A 21,197-nucleotide genomic window follows, 5' to 3' on the forward strand; every position below is an offset into this window, starting at 1 on the left:
GAGGACAATAATCTCACCCTCAATAGAGACAAGACAAAGGAGATAATAGTAGACATGAGGAAGGAGTGGAGAACTCATCAGGCACTATTCATACAAAAGCTTAAAGTATAGAGGGAGAGCAGCTTCAAATACCTTGGAGTCCACATCAGTAAGGACCTCAACTCCACCCAGCTTTTTAAAAAGTCAGAACAGCAACTGTCCTTTCTCAGGAGGTTAGGCATGCCACTTAATATCCTCAACAACTTCTACAGCTGTTATTGAATGTCTTAACCAACTGCTTTACAGTGTGGTATGGCGGCACTACAATGAGGGACCGCAAACATTTGCAGAGAGAGAGACTCCACTGACCTCTCTGCAGAACATTTACAACTGCAGAGCCCACAGGAGCGCTGCCTCCATTTTAATGGATCCCACCCATCCCCATCATGGACTGTTCACACTCCTCCCCTCAAGACAGTGGTACAGGAGTCTGAAATGCAGGACCTCGAAACTAAGGGACTTATTCTTTCCCTCAGCAATTAGACTCTTGAACAGGTAGCCAGAAGACATAGACTAGTTTCATCTATCTCATAGTTCAGCTGAACTAAATTGCTCCCCCTCATGTTGCACATTTGTTAATATTATTGCTGTTATGTCATGTAGCTGCATCTCACTGCATACTGTTCATTTTAATGCCATTTCTATCATTATCCACAGTTGCAATAAATTTGTACATTGTAAATGTTACTGCTGCATTACCATCTACAGTAGTATTAAATATTTGCACATATTACAGTAAATATACATGTATGTGTGTATATATTGTTAACACTCACTGTACACTTGTACATACAGATAGTCTATATTTCTGTATTTTCATAGTCTATCTGCTGCACAGTTTATTCTTGTTATTTTTTAACTATGTTTGTAGTTATGTGTGTGTGTGTGTGTGTGTGTGTGTGTGTGTGTGTGTGTGTGTGTGTGTGTGTGTGTGTGTGTGTGTGTGATTTTTTGTACTTAATTTTACTTTTTTAACATAATTTCTTTTTTTCTGTACTTGTCGGGCATTCACTGTGGACAGCAAAGAAAGAATTTCATTGTCCTAGGAAACTTGTTTTCTTACTCTGCATATGATAGTAACCACTTTAAATCTTTTAAAAAATCCTAACATTTTGATTTCACCATCATAATTCTGAATTCATTGTTCTGTTAATGATTGCAAGCCATCCTGGCCCAGATGCAGCAATACAAACCCAAAGCAGAATACTTCCACCACCATGTTTCACAAAAGGTATAATTTTATGATGCTGGAATTCACCATTTTCCTTTCTCCAAAAATAATGCTTCTCTTTTAAAAAAAAAAAAAAAGAACATTTTATTTTGGTCTGATTACTCCACAAATAATTTTTCCTTTAATCCTCTGGCTTGTCCACATGATCTTTACCAAACATAATGGGCAGCATTGTTCTTTTTGGAAAGTAGTAGCTTTCTCCTTGCAATTTTGCTGTGCACATTGAGGTTGGCCAGCCGAGAGACATAGTCAATCCAGCGTGTCTGTCCTAGGTCTTCCCCGGGGCCTCCTCCCAGTTGGACATGCCCGGAACACCTCTCCAGGGAGGCGTCCAGGAGGCATCTCAGCTGATGCTCAGCAGCCTCAGCTGACTCCTCTCGATGTGGAAGAGCAGCGGCTCTACACTGAGCTCCTCCCGAGTGACCGAGCTCTTCACCCTATCTCTAAGGGTGCACCCAGCCACCCTACGGAGGAAACTCATTTCAGCCGCCTGTATCCGGGATCTTGTCCTTTATGATATGAATTTATGATCATATTAGTGTCAAGATATGGCTTACACAAGCAGCTACTCTGTTTGGGAAAACCCTTACAAGTTGCAGATCAGAAACTCAGATTACTGAAAGAAGTGTTACATAAAGCTGGTGAGCCTCTTCTTTATATTATTACCGCCTCATTATCTTTAGGTTACGTCTCTAAATCCTTCAAATTGGCAGTCATTAGGCCACTCATCAATAAACCTAATTTAGAGCCAAATGAACTATCAAATTACAGACCTATTTCACATCTTCCGTTTATGTCTAAAATACTTGAAAAGGTTGTGTCTGTTCAACTGAGCTCCTTCTTGCAGGCGAACAATATCTTCGAAGAGTTTCAATCAGGTTTCAGGCCCCATCATAGCACAGAAACTGCACTTGTGAAAGTCACAAACGACTTGTTCTTAGCTTCGGACAAAGACTGTATGTCCCTATTAGTTCTACTTGCCCTTAGTGCTGCATTCGACACTATAGATCACAACATTGTCCTACTGTAGATTGCTTACATAATTACACAGGTATTCATGGATAGGCTTTAAGTTGGTTTAGATCCTTTCTATCTGATCAATACCAATTTGTAGAATAAAATGTTGAATCCTCCAGTTTATTGCCAGTTAATTATGTGGACCATCAAGGATCAGTTCTAGGACCTCTCCTTTTCTTGATATACATGCTTCCATTAGGGAACATTATTAGAAGACATGGGATTAGTTTCCACTGCTATGCTGACTACACACAGTTATATATCTCATCAAAACCAGATGAAATAGCTAGTGTCCAAGTTAACTCAATGCCTTAGAGCAGTGGTCTCCAACCTTTTTATCGCCGCGGACCGGTCGATGTTTGATTTTACCGCAGCCCGCTGGGGGTGGGGGGTGGCATTTATACAATTAAATTAAAATAAATAATTTTTATTTAATTGTATTTAAACATGCCTTTTGAACTCACTACAATGCTAAAACAATGAGAACCCTGAGCTTGTTTCTTTGCAACGAGACGGTTCCATCTGGGGTAATAGGAGACAATGACACCCGAAGTGTGTTGCTTATGTTCAGTTTATTCTGTTGATTTGTTTCGGTTGCTGTCACTGCAGAAAACTGCACTGCGGCAATCTCAGGGTATTCCGCCATTACTTTAATCCAGAACGCCAGCAAAGTTTCTAACTTTCTAACGATGTCTGTTTCGTGCTCATTTTTGCTAAATTGTCGGTTAAATTTGAGCAAACACAAGTACACCAAGCACTGTTAAACATGAGAAAGTACCGGTGAACAGAGAGAAGAGCAATACACACCTTCTCTCCACCAAAGCTACAACACCACTGCCGCTCGCAGCCACTCAGCTCCAGACGTCACCTTCACCTGGCCAGATATCATGATATTTTGAGCATGCGCGGTATTGGTGCGGCTTTAGGTGACGTCTCTCAGCTCCTGGTTAACCTCTCATCCATGGAAAGTCGCACAAACATTAAACGAAATGGAAATAATTTAATGTTCCTTGGGCGGCCCGGTACCATTTGGTCCACGGACCGGTACCGGTCTGCGGCCCTGGGGTTGGGGACCACTGCCTTAGAGAGATAAAAGACTGGATGAGCTGGAGTTTTCTGCTGTTAACACTGATAAGACAGAAATACTACTTATAGGTCCAAAAACCAGCACACAGAAACTCTCACAATTTAACTTCCATTTAGAGGGATGTACTGTTACTATTAGCTTGACAGTGAAAGACCTGGGTGTTATATTAGACAGCCACTTGTCTTTTAAAAATCATATCACCCATACTACAAAAACTGCCTTCTTCCACTTCAGAAATATTGCCAAGCTGAGAAACATCCTGTCTGTATCTGATGCTGAGAAGCTAGTTCATGCTTTCATGACCTGTAGGGTTAGGACTATTGTAATGCTTTACTAGGTGGTTGTCCTGCATCTTCAATAAATAGGCTACAGTTAGTCCAAAATGCAGCTGCCAGAGTTCTCACTATAACAAGAAAGTATGACCATATATCCCCAATTTTATCATCTCTACATTGGCTACCTATTAAGTATAGAATTGATTACAAACTGCTGTTACTTACAAGGCTCTTAATAGTTTAGCTCCCATGTATCTAACTAGTCTTCTAAAACATTACAGTCCTTCACGCTCTCGGAGATCACAAAACTCAGGTCTTCTGGTAGCTTCCAGAATATCCAAGTCCACTAAAGGTGGGAGAGCATTCTTATTTAGCTCCCAAACTCTGAATAGTCTTCCTGATAGTGATTGGAGCTCAGATACACGCTTTAGTCAGGCATATACATAATACATCCCATAATATTGTGCACTATTAAATCAGACTTGCAAATTTACGAACAGATGTTAATCCCTCTCCACCCATGCCAAGGCATCCAGACATTGTACCAGCTCCAATCATCTATGCTATGAAGATTTTTGACCCTTCACTGAGAATCCTGAGACATCTACAGATCTACCAGCTCCAGGTAGACTGATACTAAAGAGGAGAGCTGAACGCCATGTGATCCTTACACCAATACATTTGTTTGACTGTATATTTATAAATCACACCCTCCAGTGTCACCCATAGGAGGATGGGCTCCCTTTTGAGTTTGATTCCTCTCAATGTTATTCCTTTACCAACACAATGTGAACTATATACACCTAGTAATCTTGAATGTATTATATTAATCCTTGTGTTTACCTTCTGTTCTATGTTCTGTAAAGCTGCTATTGTTAAAAAAAAAAACAAAAAAAAAACCCATTTGCCACCTCTATGGAACTTGCTTGAACAGTGAAGATTCTAGGAACTAGGAGTTCCCCCCTTTGTACCCAGAACACCTTGCACAGGTAATTATCCAATTGGTACAGAATGTGCTTGTACATTAGCTGTGTCGAACACGTGTAGTGATGTAGCCTTCTTTGAGAAAGCAATAAAAAAGCCTGAGAAAATGTATTTTATAAAATTTTATTGAAGCAAATGAACAAGTCATTAGACTACCAAGCATTTTCCAGAACCACAACTGGGCCAAGGCTTACTTCCTTCACTAGCTGCAGATCTGCAAACAAAGTACAATTTTAGCAAGCCACACAAAAAAAAAAAAAACCCTCCTTTGTTCCACAAATACCTTGCTCTGATGCCAGCTCATGGCCCTTCCTCCCAGCACAGCTACTACTGCAACAACTGCATACCTGGTCAGCACCATATGCAGCAGTCCATCTAGGAAGAAACAGTACTGGGTTAGACACTGCTCATCAGCAAAACCATTAGAATAGTACAGAAACATACCCATTGTTGGAGAATGAGCAAGCCTTGTGCTCAGCATCAGCAGGGGCAGATGCTGCAGTTGCTTTTAGGAGGCATGCAATGTAAACCTGGTTTAAAAAAAGAAATCGTGTTATTGACAGCTCAACATGGCCATCACCCCAACCAGACAAGCATCACCTACCACGCTGCTGTTCACTTGTTGAAACCTGAAGGCCTCCAGCTGAAGTCTCAGTTTAGATGCTTGAGTTTGAGGCAAGAAGTGAGAGCTGGAGTGTGTAAGCTTGGCATCAATCATGCACCTAGAAGGATTTACAGGGTTAAGGCTTTCTTGGTCAGCTTGCAAAGCAAGAAGGAGAACTGCACTCACCCATAGTTCTCAATGAAGGAATATCTAGGGATCGCATTGAGGTCGGGGACAGGGGTGGCCACACAGCTGTCAACAAGGACACGCAGAGGTACATGGTTGAACTGCAGTACAGAGGCCTCAATGTTGATGAGCTCACCCAGGTAGTACTGGTTGGACAGCCTTTCAGAAGTCCAGTCAGCTACAAAAGAAACCATATTAGTAACCATTCAAAAACCACAGAGCTCAACTGCACTACTAGGGATACAGACCCATCATAAGCCTCAAGGAGAAAACAAGAAGTTCCTCAGCAGCTTGGGCAGAAGCATATGGGATCCAAGCAGGCATAAGAGGATTGCTGCTCACATTGTGGAATCTGGAAAGCATTCAAACATGACCCATCAATAATTTGTACAGCCTCCAAAGTACCTAAAGCAGTTTGGGTTTTGGTACAGAACTATACCTCAGGTAGTGACACTCAATTGAAACCACAGTAGCAGCAACCCTTTGAATGGGAGTACCAGTTAAGGGGACTGAAGCCATACCAAGGGAGAAAATATAGACAAGCTCCTTTGCAGTCACCTGAAAAGGAAGCAGTTTAAGAAAGGCCAGAAAAGCTTAAAAGCCTAACCAAGGGATTTAGCAACAGGAGTCTTACAGTCAACTTGCTGTTGCAGCCATACAGAGCAGATTCAAAGATGAAGACTTGAGAAGAAGCATCCATCCCCCTGGCAGCACAGCCACCCAGTGTGAAGGCAGCAATATTGAGGGGTGCATCAGTTCCAAACAGATCCCTTCTCACCTCTACACGCACTGCAGTCTCGTTGCACTTTACTGTTACACCCTGGGCAGGAACAGGATCAGACTGCCTTACAAAGTGCACTGGTGCTGGTGGGGTTGGGATTTGTGGTGCTGCTGGAAAACGCCAAGTCACTTTCTTTGCTGGTTGCTGCACTACTTGCTGGTTTTGAGGACCTGAAGGATTTTGAAGCTGCACTCCAAGTGGGGCTACTACAGGGCTTCCAGCTTGTGGATCCCTTTGAAGCCATTGAGAAGTCAACCCAGTGTTCACTGGCACCGAATGATACCCTGAATTGTTATGTTGAAATCCAAGAGGAGCTAGAACAGCTTCCTTTAGTGGCCATTGGGCTGTTGACAACCCAACTGAAAGCAGCAGCACAACCACACCAACTTCCATTTGGTTGAAACCCATTGCTGTTGACAGACAATTGCATGCACAGTAGAGTTGTCAGTCAACCTCCTATTTATATGGTGATTTCAGCACGACTTCAAACGTTTCTAATTATCCTAATGTTCTTCTGGGCCTGTTGAGTTACAAATTAGGCTGCCTGATAGAAGACAGCAATTAGAAGGTCACCTCCCCTGCATTTGATTGGCCAAGAGCTTAATTGTATTAATTGTCTCAACCAATTACCTAGACAGGTAATTTGCTAAACTAAAAATAGAATTTAAATTGTAGACTCTTATCGAGAGCTTGCTTAAAAAAAGAAATTCAAAGAAATGAAATGTTTTTGGAGTTGCTAAACAAATATGCAAGTTTAATTAATATAAAAGCCAGTGACCATCATCAGCTTATGGATTGAAAACAGAAATACAGAAATGTTGTTTCCAACTGTGCTTGTTTCAAAGAATATCTAATATACGAGACTACTTAATCTATACTATGTATGTATTCAATTCAATAAAAATTCATTTGTGTAGTGCTTTTAACAATGGACCTAGTCACCAAGCAATTATATAACATATAATTACAAACTAACAAATATGTGTGTCAGAGTTTACCTGATTTTATTAGTTTTAGCTTGAAGCCTATTTAATTAAATGTATCGTATGTTCAATGATGGAGACTTGATTGCAAAAGTGCCAATTGCTCTTTTTTGCTCTTTGCACACACTGTCTAACATTTCAGTCATTTTGCTCATACTGTTCAATATTTCAGTTGTTGCTGTTTTTACACAAACTTATACACTATCTCAGGAACTTGCTGCTAAGACTGTGTTCATTCTAGTATTACTGAACACAATATTGTCTGAACTTACAGTATTTACATACAGTATTGACACTGGTCGGTCGACACTGTTTTTTGTTTACTGTCTTTTGTGTACTGTCTGTTTTTGTAATTTGTGTATTGTCTTGTAAACTTTTGTCCTGCACTGTCTTGTATGTCTTGTCCGGCACTGTCTTGTCCTGCACTGTCTTGTCTGTCTTGTTTGTATTGTCCTGCACTGTCTTGTCTGTCTTGTCTTGCACTGTTTGCACCAGGTTACACAGTTGCACCTAGTGTGGCCAGGGGGGGTATTCCAGAAAGCTTGGTTAACTTACCATTTAATAAATCATAACCTCTGGGTTGCTTTACCCCAAACAGGCATATTATGAGTTCCAAAACACCTGAGAAGAGTTAGTTTAATCAACCTCCAACTGGTTATCCAGAGTTTATGCGCGTGCACGTTGCATATATAAAGACATTTTCAATGGATCGCCGATTTCACAAGTCACCATGGAAACTCAAAGTGAAAAAAAGAGAGCGGCATATTTCACAGAGGTGGAGTTGGAGGTTTTAATGAACACTTATGAGGAATTTAAGCCAATAATATAAAAAAGAACCAATACAGCTGCATCAGCTAAAGCAAGAGAGTTGGCTTGGCAAAAAATAACGGACAGAGTAAATGCGGGAGTGTAGTTCTGTGGCTCCAGAAGGATTACACCTTATTAAATAAGAAATATACATTATTATTTTAAACTAAAGAAATAAATGGCAGGAAAAGTAAATGCTTTCATAGTGATATAACATATTCAAAAGGATGTATAAGTCATACTTCATTATTTTGCATTATAATAAAACGGGAGCCAATATCAAATTTGTAATTTAAGCCAAGTCAAAATGAAACACAAAAACATTCTGCAAAAAGGTAATATTTGATTACACAATTACTGAACTATTATTATAACAGGATTTAGTATATTCATTCTGTCATGTAGCTAATAGAAAGAAGACTGAAGCCCGTCTAACTGGCGGGGCCCACCACCACCTCCCCTCACCCCATCTGAGGACCGACCAGTGGTTGCTGGCATTCCAGGGGGCAGTTCCTCGCACACACCATGCACTACAAGTGATGGTGAAAAAATGGTGAAATGTAAGTTTACCTCTATGATTTGTTTTAATTTTTTGTCCTAATAAATTACTATCTCTGTCACTTAAAGGCTTTTTGAACAAGATTAATTTTTATGGAGGCTTATTTTATATAACTGTATATGATGTATAGGCTACTGTGATCTTAGTCTGACATGTTACTCTCTTGATGTATTATTTTCTTTGATAATATTGAGAATTTAATGGGTTGTGTGTTCTTATAGATACTGATGTATGGATTGCATTATTGGACCCTCCAGAAAGAACACAGTCTGTCACAGTTGTAAGTGATTTGTTGTCAGGTACCTTTAGATGCTTTTAGGTGTTTTTTTTTGTTTGTTTTTTTTGCCAGATAATGTATACTTGAATATTTCTCCTGTAGGATGAAGATGATGAAGATGACAATGAAGAGACCACATCTGCTGTGACAGAAGTGGACAATGCTGGTAGACCCACTGAGGTATGATACATACCATTATAATGTATGGCCCCTTTTTGCATTAGAGTAACAAACTGTCATTGTCCTTTCACAGTACATACCTAGGGATTTGCCCACACATGAGGGTAAGAATTTGTGTCCAGGTGTCCATATTTGAATTTTATTATCTGACCAAACAATCTCATTCATTACATTTGTTCCACCTTCCTAGTTGACAGCAAAGGAGCTGTATAAGGTCCATCTTCAAAAACAAATAAGTAAAAGTGACATGGAGATGGACCTTATACAGCTTCAAATGGAAGACAAAAAGGCTCCTCATTAAAAAAGCAGCACTTAAAATTTAATTACTGGAGCATCGCCTTAAGGTGAGAACTTGTCTGAATATTAATTTGTTGCATGTTAAAAGTGTTGTGTGAGTGAGTGTGTATATATGTGTATGTGTAAAGCAATATTAAAAAACATTTTATTAAATTTTACTTTTAGCAAGTAACCATTGAACTGTCCTGTAATGATTGAAGTGTACAACACAAATAGAATGTAAAAAGGAAAAAAACCACAATTGTATAAAGCAAAACATACCTTGCTGAAATGTCTGGCATAATGATGACTCGTGGAAAATTCTGGCATCATGCACAGATCCTGGCCATTTTGCCTCGACATTGGTAATGATTTGGGTTGCCTCACATATTACCTAGTTAGTGGAAAAAGTAATGACTTTAATGATTTTAAGAAGGGAAAAAATTAAGTTGTTACCTGCACATTGATACTATGAATAGATTTCCTATTAACATAGTCTCCCTCATTTACTGGTGGAGCTGTACTAGGAATGTGTGTGCCATCAATGCACCCAATTACATTTGGAAACCAGAAAAGTTATGGAAGTATGAAGTGTGTGTGCGCATAATGAATACATGTATAGATATAAATAATATGACTAAATATTAAATATGCGTCATAGATTTCACTACAAAGGACAAACCTGCCACTCTGTGGAATTCGTCTTTAATAACAAGCAGAGGTTTATGGCCAGGGAACTGCACAAACGTAGGTAAGAACTGTTTAAGTGCCAGGCATACTGTTTTGTACTGTACGAACGGCTCTACACACAGTTGCCTTTCCCACATGCTCTGAATCGCCCACACTGTACAAAAAATGGCCAGACGCAAAAAGTGCTAAGCGCAGAACCGCAGTTTGTCATATTTGCGATATGCGGTTTTAAAAGATGTATTAAATAAACTAACGAATCTTTTGAAAAACGATAACGCTCTTTCAAATATTCATTAGGGTATGCAAACACATCAATACGCGGTCTTATAACCCTCTCCTGACGAAAAAAAACATGCTCACCAACCTTCTGCAATGAAGTTACACTGAAACATAACCTGCTCCCAAGCAGGTTATCTTCAGAGAGTCAGTTGCTATGGTTACATACAAACCCAGAAAGTTACCTCCGTTTTTGGAACCGAACGTTGAGGTTATCCACAAACTTACCCTTAAACATACCCAGGTATGTCACATAACCTGCTTTCTGGAATACCCCCCTGGACTGCTTACTAAGTCCTAGCCCTGTATTTGTTTTATGTAGCACCTTGATCCTGGAGAAACTTTGTCTCATTTCACTATGTACTGCAACAGCTATATATGGTTGAAATGACAATAAAAGCTTCTTGACTTGACTTGCCTCACACCTCCAGGGTTAGGGGTTTGATTCCCGCCTCCGCCTTGTGTGTGTGGTTTTTGTTCTCCCTGTGCCTCGGGGGTTTCCGCCGGGTACTCCGGTTTCCTCCCCTGGTTCAAAGACATGCACGGTAGGTTGATTGGCATGTCTGGAAAATTGTCCGTAGTGTGTGATTGCGTGAGTGAATGAGAGTGTGTGTGTGTGCCCTGCGATGGGTTGGCACTCCGTCTAGGGTGCATCCTCCCTTGATGCTTGATGACACCTGAGATAGGCACAAGCTCCCCGTGACCTGAGAAGTTTGGATAAGTGGTAGAAAATGAATGAATGAATGAATGAATGAATGAATGAATGAATGAATGAATACATTTTAAAACTCAAGAAAATGGGAAATGGAGGTCACCTGACCCAAAGCAAGATGGCAGCTTGAAGGTTTTGCTTAGCTTTGAATCTCCATATTTATCTATTACACCACATTTTTTTATGTTTTATGATTGCACAGTGACATAAAGAAATGTAAAGCAGAGAGAATAAAGATTTTATCTTTCCAACAGTGTGACTTAAAAATTTGTGAACTCTTTAAAATTTCCTATATTTCTGCATAAATATGACCCAAAACATCATCAGATATTCAAACAAGTCCTGAAAGTAAACAAAGTGAACACAGTCAAACAAATGAGCCAACAATATTATACTTCTTCATTTAATTATTGATCCAGCATTATATATTTGTGTGTGAACCTTTAAAGTATAAGTTGTGAGCCCTTGTGCAGCAAATTTTCCGGTAACATTTGATCAGCCCTGAACAACAGCTTAGAAGAATTCCATTGTTCAGTACAGAAGAGCTTTAACACTGAGACTTTATTGGGTCTCCTCAAACGAACTGCTTGCTCCAGGTCCTTCCACAATTTTTCTTTTGGATTAAAGTCAGAACATTGACATGGCCTTTATAAAACATTATCTTTGTTTCTCTTTCTTTGGTAGACAGGCCTGGGTGCTTGTGCTTGTTGTCTTGGTGTATGACCCATTTTTTCTTGAGATTCAGTTCATGGACAGATGTCTTGCCATTTCCTCCCAGTGGAGGCACACACACTGGGACCACCAAACCCCCATTCTCCCCTCCTACTGTATTATCAGCTGTGGTACACAAAGCACTGAGAAAGATCAATCCCCATAAGGCAGCAGGGCCAGACATTATCCCTGGGCAAGCCCTCAGAGTTTGTGCTATGGACCTGTCTAGCTGTTGTACTCACCTCCATCTTCAACCTCTCCCTCAGTCAGAGCATCATACCCACCTGCTTAAAGACCACACCAGCACCACTATCTCATCATCCCCCTTCCCAAGAAGGGCTCCCCAACCTGCCTGAACAATTACAGACCAGTCACAATCACTCCAAAATGAAGTGTTTTGAGATAGTGGTGCTGGTGGTCCTGGTGGATAGTGGACCCACCTCAGATGCCATTGCTGCTGTACTCCATATTTCCCTTTCTCATCTGGACAATAAGTGTGGTCCTCACCCAATTATAGCCTGTCTGCCAACCAACCTGGACCCTTACCAATTTGCCTATCGCCCAAATAGATCAACTGAGGACGCCATTTCCACTGTATTTCATTCTGCCCTGACTCACTTGGATAACCCTGACACCTATGCCAGGATGCTGTTTGTTGATTTCAACTCAGCTTTTAATACAGTTAGGCCTTCCAAGCTAACCCTGAAGCTGGAACAGCTTGGCATCAGCACACAACTCTGCAATTGGACCCTGGACTTCCTTCGAACATATCGCAGTCTGTTCGTCTGAACACTGTGAAATCCTCCAGTCTTACCATCAGCACTGGGATCCCTCAGGGATGTGTATTTTCTCCATTACTATACTCCCTTTTCACCCATGACTGCATATCTGTCCATACCTCAAACAGCATTATAAAGTTTGCAAACGACACCACAGTTGTAGGCCTGATTGAAGGTACCGACGAGATGGCTTACAGGAAGGAGATCCAGCACCTAGTAGCATGGTGTGGGGACAATAACCTGGAATTTAACACCAAAAAGACCAAGGAGGTTATTGTGGAATTTAGACGTGCTGGCAATCACACTTATCCTCCAATTTACATCAACGAAACTGCTGTTGAGCATGTACCCAGCCTCAAGTTCCTTGGAATACACATCTCTGAGGACCTCACCTGGTCTCTGAACTTTTCCATCCTGATCAGAAAGGCACAACAGCACCTATATTTCCTGAGGAGACCAGGAATATTTCCTTGGAGAACATTTTCAAAAAACGCTGTTTACAAAGGGCGAGGAGCATCATCAAAGATCCTTCTCACCCCAACCACGGACTGTAAGCTATGTATACACTTCTGGTTAGATGCTAACTGCATTTCATTGGCTCTGTACATGTACCTTGCACAATGACAATAAAGTTGAATCTAATCTAATCTAACCTTATCTAATAAAGACACCTACACCAGGATGCTCTTTATTGACTAAAGGGTCATCTCCCATAAACTCACCCAAAACCTCTCTGCACAAGGACTTTACCCCTCTCTCTGCGACTGACTTCCTGACTGGCAGAATGCAGTCTGTTAAGATTGGAAATAGAACCTCAGCGACTAACCCAACAAACATTGGCACCCCACAGGGATGTGTTTTCAGTCCCATCCTCTACACATTGTTCAACATCATCCTGAAGTATGCGGACGACACTGCAGTGATAGGACAGATCACTGGCGGGGACGAAGCAGCCAACAGACGGGAGATGGCCACTCTTGTGACATGGTGTGAGGACAATAATCTCACCCTCAACACAGACAAGACAAAGGAGATAATAGTGGACATGAGGAAGGAGTGGAGAACTCATCAGCGACTATTCATTCGAAAGTTTAAAGTATAGAGGGAGAGAAGCTTCAAATACCATGGAGTCCACATCAGTGAGGACCTCACATGGACGCTCAACACCACCCAGCTTGTTAAAAAGGCACAACAGCAGCTGTCCTTTCTGAGGAGGCTGTGGATGTTAGGCATGCCACTTAAGTTCCTCAACAATGCTTTGCAGTGTGGTATGGCAGCACTACTATGAGGGACCACAAAAATTTGCAGAGAGAGACTCCACGGCCCTCTCTGCAAACCATTTAGCACTGCAGAGCCCACCGGAGTGCTGCCTCCATTTTAAAGGATCCCACCCATCCCCAACATGGACTGCTCATACTCCTCCCTTCAAGACAGTGGTACAGGAGTGTAAAATTCAGGACCTCCAAACTAAGGGACTCATTCTTTCCCTCAGCAATTAGACTCTTGAACACATAGCCAGAAAACATAGACTAGTTTCATCTAGACTAGTTTCATCTATCTCATAGATCAGCTGAACTAAATTGCTCCTCCTCATGTTGCACATTTGTTAATATTACTGCTGTTATGTTAAGTAGCATCTCACTGCATACTGTTAATTTTAATGCCATTTCTATCATTATCCACAGTTGCATCCAATTCGTACATTGTTAATGTTACTGCTGCATTACCATCTACGGTGGTATTAAATTTTGCATATATTACAGTAAATATACATATGATTTTTTTTGTATGTAATTTTACTTTTTTTTAACATAGTTCCTTTTTTTCTGTACTTGTCGGGAATTCACTGGAACAGCAAAGAAAGAATTTTATTGTACTGGGAAACTTGTTTCCTTACTGTGCATATGATAGTAACCGCTTTAAATCTATTAAAAAATCGTAACTTTTTGAGTTCACCGTCATAATTCTGAATTCATTGTTCTGTCAACGATCGCAAGCCATTTTGGACTCAGATGCAGCAATACAGGCCCAAAGCATGATACTTCTACCACCATGTTTCACAGAAGGTATTTTATGATGCTGGAATTCAACATTTTCCTTTCTCCAAAAATAATGCTTCTCATTTTAAAACAAAAAGTTTTATTTTGGTCTCATTACTCCACAAATTATTTTTCCAATAGACCTCTGGCTTGTCCACATGATCTTTACCAAACATAATGGGCAGCATTGTACTTTATGGAGAGTAGTAGCTCATGAACATTAACATAAGCCAAAGTAAAACAAGCCTTTAGTTGCTTATAAGTTACCCTGCATTCCTTTCTGACCCAACAGACTGTTACCTGTCTTGCTTTTGGAGTGTTCTTTGTTGGTTGACCACTTCTGGGAATGTACCAAAGGTCCTAAATTATAGAACGGGGGCATAGAAGCCTTTATTATTGCCACATATACATTACAGCAGAATTATTTTCTTCACATACCCCAACTGAGGAGGTTGGGGTCAGCTATGATACAGCACCCCTGAAGCAGGAAGGGTTGAGGGCCCCGATCCTCCAATCAACAACCCAGCGCCTTAACCAGTTAAGCCACCACTCCCCAAATTTCTTCCATTTATACAGAACATATGTGACTGAGTAAAATCTTGAGGGGATTGAGTATGCTGTTCCAGCCAGATGAGCAACAATAACTTTTTCTGAAGGCCTCAGAAATCTCCACTGTTTTTGCAATGATCCCCTTCCACACATGAAATCAGATGGACTTTAATTTGAGCTTGAAATTAAGTACTAAACCTGAAAATGATTGCTAACTCAGTCGTTTTTCTTGAAAATTCTTTTGTACACTTATTGAAAGTTACTGTCAATGAAGCAGTGGATTTCTCCTCAAAAAGAATACCCATAGCAGTCAAGTGGCTAATGTACAAGCTGCAGTGTGAGAACAAAAGATTACCAATTTGGAAAACCGTATTCACAGTTCAAATGTGATTGTGTCTGAAGAACAAGGGTAGGCACTCACTGGCTAAACTTATACAAAAGTATGTTGCCAGTTTGGTTACAGCTTCCTGCAGAATCACCCCATTATTGAAACCAAAAGAACCCACTCCCCATACAGAATCACTTTACCTAAAACAAATTCTGATTCCTTCAACTATGCTATTTTTCAATATGGAATTAGAAGAGGGAAAGAAAAAATAAAATTCACTGGGAGCTTGACATCGAAAATCTCCCACCAGTCATGAAGTCAGATTTCTCATTTGTATTGTAAAGTCACAGCTTTTAATCCTTTCAGACAAAAGGAAAGACAGTCAGTCACCTACAAAAGTTAGAATTTTGTTCCTGTATAGAATTCAAGTTCAGAAATCTAACCACAGTATGCACTCAAAAAGGGTTTCAAGTGTAAATCAGAGACAGGGATGTACATGTTGAATTGGCCACCTCTATGGAACTTGCTTGAACAGTCAACCCAGATAGGAATTACATTTGGGCCACATGTGGGTATTATCTGGCACATATGGCCTAGATGTGGCTTGGCTATACAGATATGGGCCAAATTGTGGCCATATTTGTTTTGCCATAACTTTAAATTCGGCGGGAAATGCTCTCTTGGTTCACAACTCATTTTGAGGTATATGGCCCAGTTAACAACGAACACATGAGAACCATATGTGGTTTAGCTATGGCACACAGTGAGAAACACGGACTTGTGGTAAACCTTTGGCTTATATGTGGAAAAACCCAGGAATCCTGAAATCAAGTGCAGCAGACATCCTCCGTCCCACACCTCAGGTTGCTATGCATCTTCCCTCCTATTGGTGGAGTGAGACTACTGCGGGAATGTGACTGAGACTCGGGCAGTGGGCGGTATTTCTGCTTTCCTCACGACTGTGTAAGCTACGTTCAGGTAAGTGATTAGCACTTTACAGTAATATAATTGAAATATGCAGCAATGTGTGTCAATATTGCATGTTATTAAGCGTTTAGTTATTCGTTTAATTGAGTAAGGGGTCAAATTAACTAATATTTTCCTCAGTTTAACAATACAGTTTAATGTACGCTAGGGCTCTGTTAGTTTGGCATTTTAAATTCCGATGTTTTTGGCTATAAATCAACAGTACTTAAGTAAAGTTGGCCGCATATTCACAGATTGGAGTTTCCCAAGTCAATAACTCCTGAGCTAAACGCTGTTACTACACAAATAACACCTCTTTTCTATCGTAGTAATGTAGAGAGGCAGCTACAACCCAATTTTCCTAAAAATCAGCTTTCCTCCGTGGTGGACAAAATACATGTCTCTATATGCGAACCAAGGGACCGTCTGCAAAGTGCAAAACCCGAAAAGCGAATAAAAAAACAGTCAACTTGGGAGGAATGTCTTTTTGTACATTTTTTATGTTTTTTTTTATATGAAAATATTTCCCCCAAGAAAGTGTTGTAGTATAACTATCAGGACATCAGTGATGTGTGAGCTGAATTTGGTGACAGTACAGTATTCGCTTTTCGGGATTTGCACTTTGCAGACGGTCCCTTGGAATCTCACTTATGCACTGAAAGTCATGCATGTCTTTTTTTAAAGCAGAATACATACAGTGTAAATTTTAACCAGTTGGTGAAAAAGTATTCTGCAAATATATTCTAAAAACAAAATCTAAATAATTTGTCATAAGAAATTATGGTATTATTATGGCCAACATATTGAAAAATACAATTTGCAATTCCTTTTGAAAATATACTGGAAAAATCTTTTTTTGGTCAATCAGAGGTGGTTAATTATTGCAATTACGATATTAAAGGAGGAAATTTATATTAAATTATTTTCCCCCATTATCCACCAGCTCTAACCTCTATATTGTATTGCTGCTAACATTATTTAAATTCATCTTTATTGCAGAGAATGAGAGGGGGGGTAGGAGGGAGCAAATGAAGAAACAAGGCCCAACAAAACACTGCCGACCCTCATTAGGCAAATCAAAACCCAATTTAAGTTCTCTCTACAAGTTAATCTGATTGTGTTTTTTTTTCTGTGATTTTTATTACTCTGAGTTGAATACATTCTTAAATGTATTCTTATGTTTACTCTTAAAGCTGTAATTATTTAAACACTTGTTTTGAAGTGAATTGTTTTGAGTACATTTGTTGTTGAGTGTTTCATTTACTTTTAAGTTAATAAGACTTTTACATACTGTCAGCTGCATATGTGGCACATATGGGCCTATAGATTTTAACAGAACTCAACCATACTAAAATTGCATATAAGGCTCATATTTTGGCCACATTAAATGTATTATTTGGCTCATGTTTGGTGGACTTGTGGCACTGCTTTGGTTAAGTTTTGGCAAAGGAGATGTGGGCCATATCTGGGCCGACAAACACAAGCTAATCTGGGCCACAGCTCAGCTGTTTATCTGGCCCAAAGAAAATTTGCTGACTGAAAGACTCTAGGAGTCCCCCCCCTTTGTACCCAGATGACCTTGCACAGGTAATTTTGTCAAATGCTTACAGAATGTGCTTGTACATTGGCTGTGTACAACATGTGTAGTCTTGTTTGGATGAGAAGGCAATAAAAAAAAAAAAAAAAAAAAACCCTCCAAATGAATGTATTTTATAAAAATTTATTGAAGCAAATGAACAAGTCATTAGACTACAAAGCATTTTCCAGAACCACAACTGGACCAAGGCTTACTTCCTTCACTAGCTGCAAACCTGCAAATAAAGTACAATTTTAGCAAGGCACAAAAAAAAAAAAAAAACCCTCCTTTGTTCCACAAATACCTTGCTCTGATGCCAGGTCATGACCCTTCCTCCCAGCACAGCTACTACTGCAACAGCTGCATACCAGGTCAGCACCATATGCAGCAGTCCATCTAGGAAGGAACAGTAGTGGGTTAGTCACTGCTCATCAGCAAAACCATTAGAATAGTACTGAAAACATACCCATTGTTGGAGAATGAACAAGCCTTGTGCTCAGCATCAGCAGGGGCAGACGCTGCAGTTGCTTTTAGGAGGCATGCAATGTAAACCTGGTTTAAAAAAAAAAAAAAAAAATAGTGTTATTGACAGCTCAACATGCCCATCACCCCACCCAGACAAGCATCACCTACCATGCTGCTGTTCACTTGTTGAAACCTGAAGGCCTCCAGCTGAAGTCTCAGTTTAGATGCTTGAGTTTGAGGCAAGAAGTGAGAGCTGGAGTGTGTAAGCTTGGCATCAATCATGCACCTAGAAGGATTTACAGGGTTAAGGCTTTCTTGGTCAGCTTGCAAAGCAAGAAGGAGAACTGCACTCACCCATAGTTCTCAATGAAGGAATATCTAGGGATGGCATTGAGGTCAGGGACAGGGGTGGCCACACAGCTGTCAACAAGGACACGCAGAGGTACGTGGTTGAACTGCAGTACAGAGGCCTCAATGTTGATGAGCTCACCCAGGTAGTATTGGTTGGACGGCCTTTCAGAAGTCCAGTCAGCTACAAAAGAAACCATATTAGTACCATTCAAAAACCACAGAGCTCAACTGCACTACTAGGGATACAAACCCATCATAAGCCTCAAGGAGAAAACAAGAAGTTCCTCAGCAGCTTGGGCAGAAGCATATGGGATCCAAGCAGGCATAAGAGGATTGCTGCTCACATTGTGGAATCTGGAAAGCATTCAAACATGACCCATCAATAATTTGTACAGCCTCCCAAGTATCTAAAGCAGTTTGGGTTTTGGTACAGAACTATACCTGAGGTAGTGACACTCAATTGAAACCTTAGCAGCAGCAACCCTTTGAATGGGAGTACCAGTTAAGGGGATTGAAGCCATACCAAGGGAGAAGATATAGACAAGCTCCTTTGCAGTCACCTGAAAAGGAAGCAGTTTAAGAAAGGCCAGACAAGCTTAAAAGCCAAACCAAGGGATTTAGCAACAGGAGACTTACGGTCAACTTGCTGTTGCAGCCATACAGAGCAGATTCAAAGATGAAGACTTGAGAAGAAGCATCCATCCCCCTGGCAGCACAGCCACCCAGTGTGAAGGCAGCAATATTGAGGGGTGCATCAGTTCCAAACAGATCCCTTCTCACCTCTACACGCACTGCAGTCTCGTTGCACTTTACTGTTACACCCTGGGCAGGAACAGGATCAGACTGCCTTACAAAGTGCACTGGTGCTGGTGGGGTTGGGATTTGTGGTGCTGCTGGAAAACGCCAAGTCACTTTCTTTGCTGGTTGCTGCACTACTTGCTGGTTTTGAGGACCTGAAGGATTTTGAAGCTGCACTCCTACTGCAGGGCTTCCAGATTGTTGATCCCTTTGAAGCCATTGAGAAGTCAACCCAGTGTTCACTGGTACCAAATGATACCCTGAATTGTTATGTTGAAATCCAAGAGGAGCTAGAACAGCTTCCTTTAGCGGCCATTGGGCTGTTGACAACCCAAATGAAAGCAGCAGCACAACCACACCAACTTCCATTTGGTTGAAACCCATTGCTGTTGACAGACAATTGCATGCACAGTAGAGTTGGCAGACAACCTCCTATTTATATGGTGATTTCAGCACGACTTCAAACGTTTCTAATTATCCTAATGTTCTTCTGGGCCTGTTGAGTTACAAATTAGGCTGCCTGGTAGAAGACAGCAATTAGAAGGTCACCTCCCCTGCATTTGATTGGCCAAGAGCTTATTTTTATTAATTTTCTCAACCACATGACCTAGATAGGCAATTTGCTAAACTAAAAATAGAATTTAAATTGTAGACTCTGATCGAGAGCTTGCTTAAAAAAAGAAATTCAAAGAAATGAAATGTTTTTGGAGTTGCTAAACAAATATGCAAGTTTAATTAATATAAAAGCCAGTGAACATCATCAACTCATGGATTGAAAACATGTTGTTTCCAACTGTGCTTGTTTCAAAGAATATCTAATATATGAGACTACTTGAAAGTGAAAGTGAGGTGATATACGGCTAAGTATGGTGACCCATACTCAGAATTTGTTCTCTGCATTTGACCCATCCAAAGTGCACACACAGCAGTGAACACACACACACACACTGTGAACACACACTCAGAGCAGTGGGCAGCCATTTATGCTGCGCCGTCCTATGTATATATTCAAGTCAATAAAAAATCATTTGTGTAGTACTTTTAACAATGGACCTAGTCACCAAGCAATTATATAACATATAATTACAAACTAACAAATATGTGTGTGAGCGTTTACCTGATTTTATTATAGTTTTAGCTTGAATCCTATTTAATTGAACTTATCATATGTTCATTGATGGAGACTTGATTTTCTTTTTCTTTTCTTTTTTTATCGGGCTGTAATGTGGCAGCAGAACAGTCATGTAGATACAGGTCAAGAGCTTCGGGTCATTTTACATCACACACAAGAACAGGGGAAAGTGTGATCTCTGTGACTTTAATCATGGCATGATTGTTGGTGGCAGGCAGGCAGGTCTGAGCATCTCAGAACCTGCTGATCTCTGTTTCACACAAAACACGTTGATTGTGTGACGATTCTGTATGTGGAAACATCTTAAGTGATATCAGAGGAAAATCAACAGATTGGTTTTAACTACAAGGAAGGATATATCAATCATATAATCACTCTTTACATCCATGCTGAGATGAGAAAAGCATCTCAGCATGCACAAAATATCAAACCTTGAGGTGGATAGGCTACAATAGCTGAACACCACATCAGGTTCTACTCCTGTCAGCCAAGAGCTAGAATTTTAAGCACAAGCTCAAACAAACTGGACAGTTGGAGAT

The 21,197-nt window shown here is 40.4% G+C and overlaps 1 protein-coding gene and 1 long non-coding RNA gene across 4 annotated transcripts; one reads left to right on the forward strand and one right to left on the reverse strand.

Moving 5' to 3' along the window:
* Positions 1 to 4,742: 4,742 nt before the first annotated feature.
* On the reverse strand, positions 4,743 to 19,945 carry LOC113663511 (zona pellucida sperm-binding protein 3-like). 3 transcript variants are annotated; one of them, XM_047800606.1, is made up of 8 exons: positions 19,365 to 19,945; positions 5,863 to 5,981; positions 5,672 to 5,775; positions 5,424 to 5,601; positions 5,238 to 5,355; positions 5,078 to 5,163; positions 4,917 to 5,008; positions 4,743 to 4,847 (listed from the first exon to the last, which is right to left on the reverse strand). In XM_047800606.1, the coding sequence occupies exons 1-8, from the start codon at positions 19,908 to 19,910 to the stop codon at positions 4,786 to 4,788; spliced, it is 1,305 nt and encodes a 434-aa protein (XP_047656562.1). In that variant the 5' UTR covers positions 19,911 to 19,945; the 3' UTR covers positions 4,743 to 4,785. The 3 variants fall into 3 exon arrangements, with proteins under 3 accessions (XP_047656562.1, XP_027034620.1, XP_047656561.1); XM_027178819.2 differs by lacking the exon at positions 19,365 to 19,945 and adding an exon at positions 6,058 to 6,653; XM_047800605.1 differs by lacking the exons at positions 4,743 to 4,847; positions 4,917 to 5,008; positions 5,078 to 5,163; ... (2 more) ...; positions 5,672 to 5,775; positions 5,863 to 5,981 and adding exons at positions 18,041 to 18,147; positions 18,217 to 18,308; positions 18,379 to 18,464; ... (2 more) ...; positions 18,979 to 19,082; positions 19,170 to 19,288 and having other exon boundaries at positions 19,365 to 19,943.
* Positions 7,719 to 9,204, forward strand: LOC125138630. The gene is made up of 3 exons (XR_007137882.1): positions 7,719 to 8,554; positions 8,775 to 8,833; positions 8,933 to 9,204. It is a non-coding gene; the product is annotated as an uncharacterized LOC125138630 (long non-coding RNA).
* Positions 19,946 to 21,197: the final 1,252 nt, after the last annotated feature.

Source organism: Tachysurus fulvidraco, chromosome 15 (genome assembly GCF_022655615.1).
Source record: "Tachysurus fulvidraco isolate hzauxx_2018 chromosome 15, HZAU_PFXX_2.0, whole genome shotgun sequence".
NCBI classification, from domain to species: domain Eukaryota; kingdom Metazoa; phylum Chordata; class Actinopteri; order Siluriformes; family Bagridae; genus Tachysurus; species Tachysurus fulvidraco.

Bases quoted from the DNA above. Each gene is read 5' to 3' on its own strand.
- LOC113663511 (XM_027178819.2), bottom strand. From the start codon at position 6,612: ATGGGTTTCAACCAAATGGAAGTTGGTGTGGTTGTGCTGCTGCTTTCA. The intron at 5,776-5,862 runs GTATAGTTCTGT...AATGCTTTCCAG, and splicing joins ATTGAGTGTCACTACCTGAG to ATTCCACAATGTGAGCAGCA. The intron at 5,356-5,423 runs GTGAGTGCAGTT...AAATCCTTCTAG, and splicing joins TCCTTCATTGAGAACTATGG to GTGCATGATTGATGCCAAGC.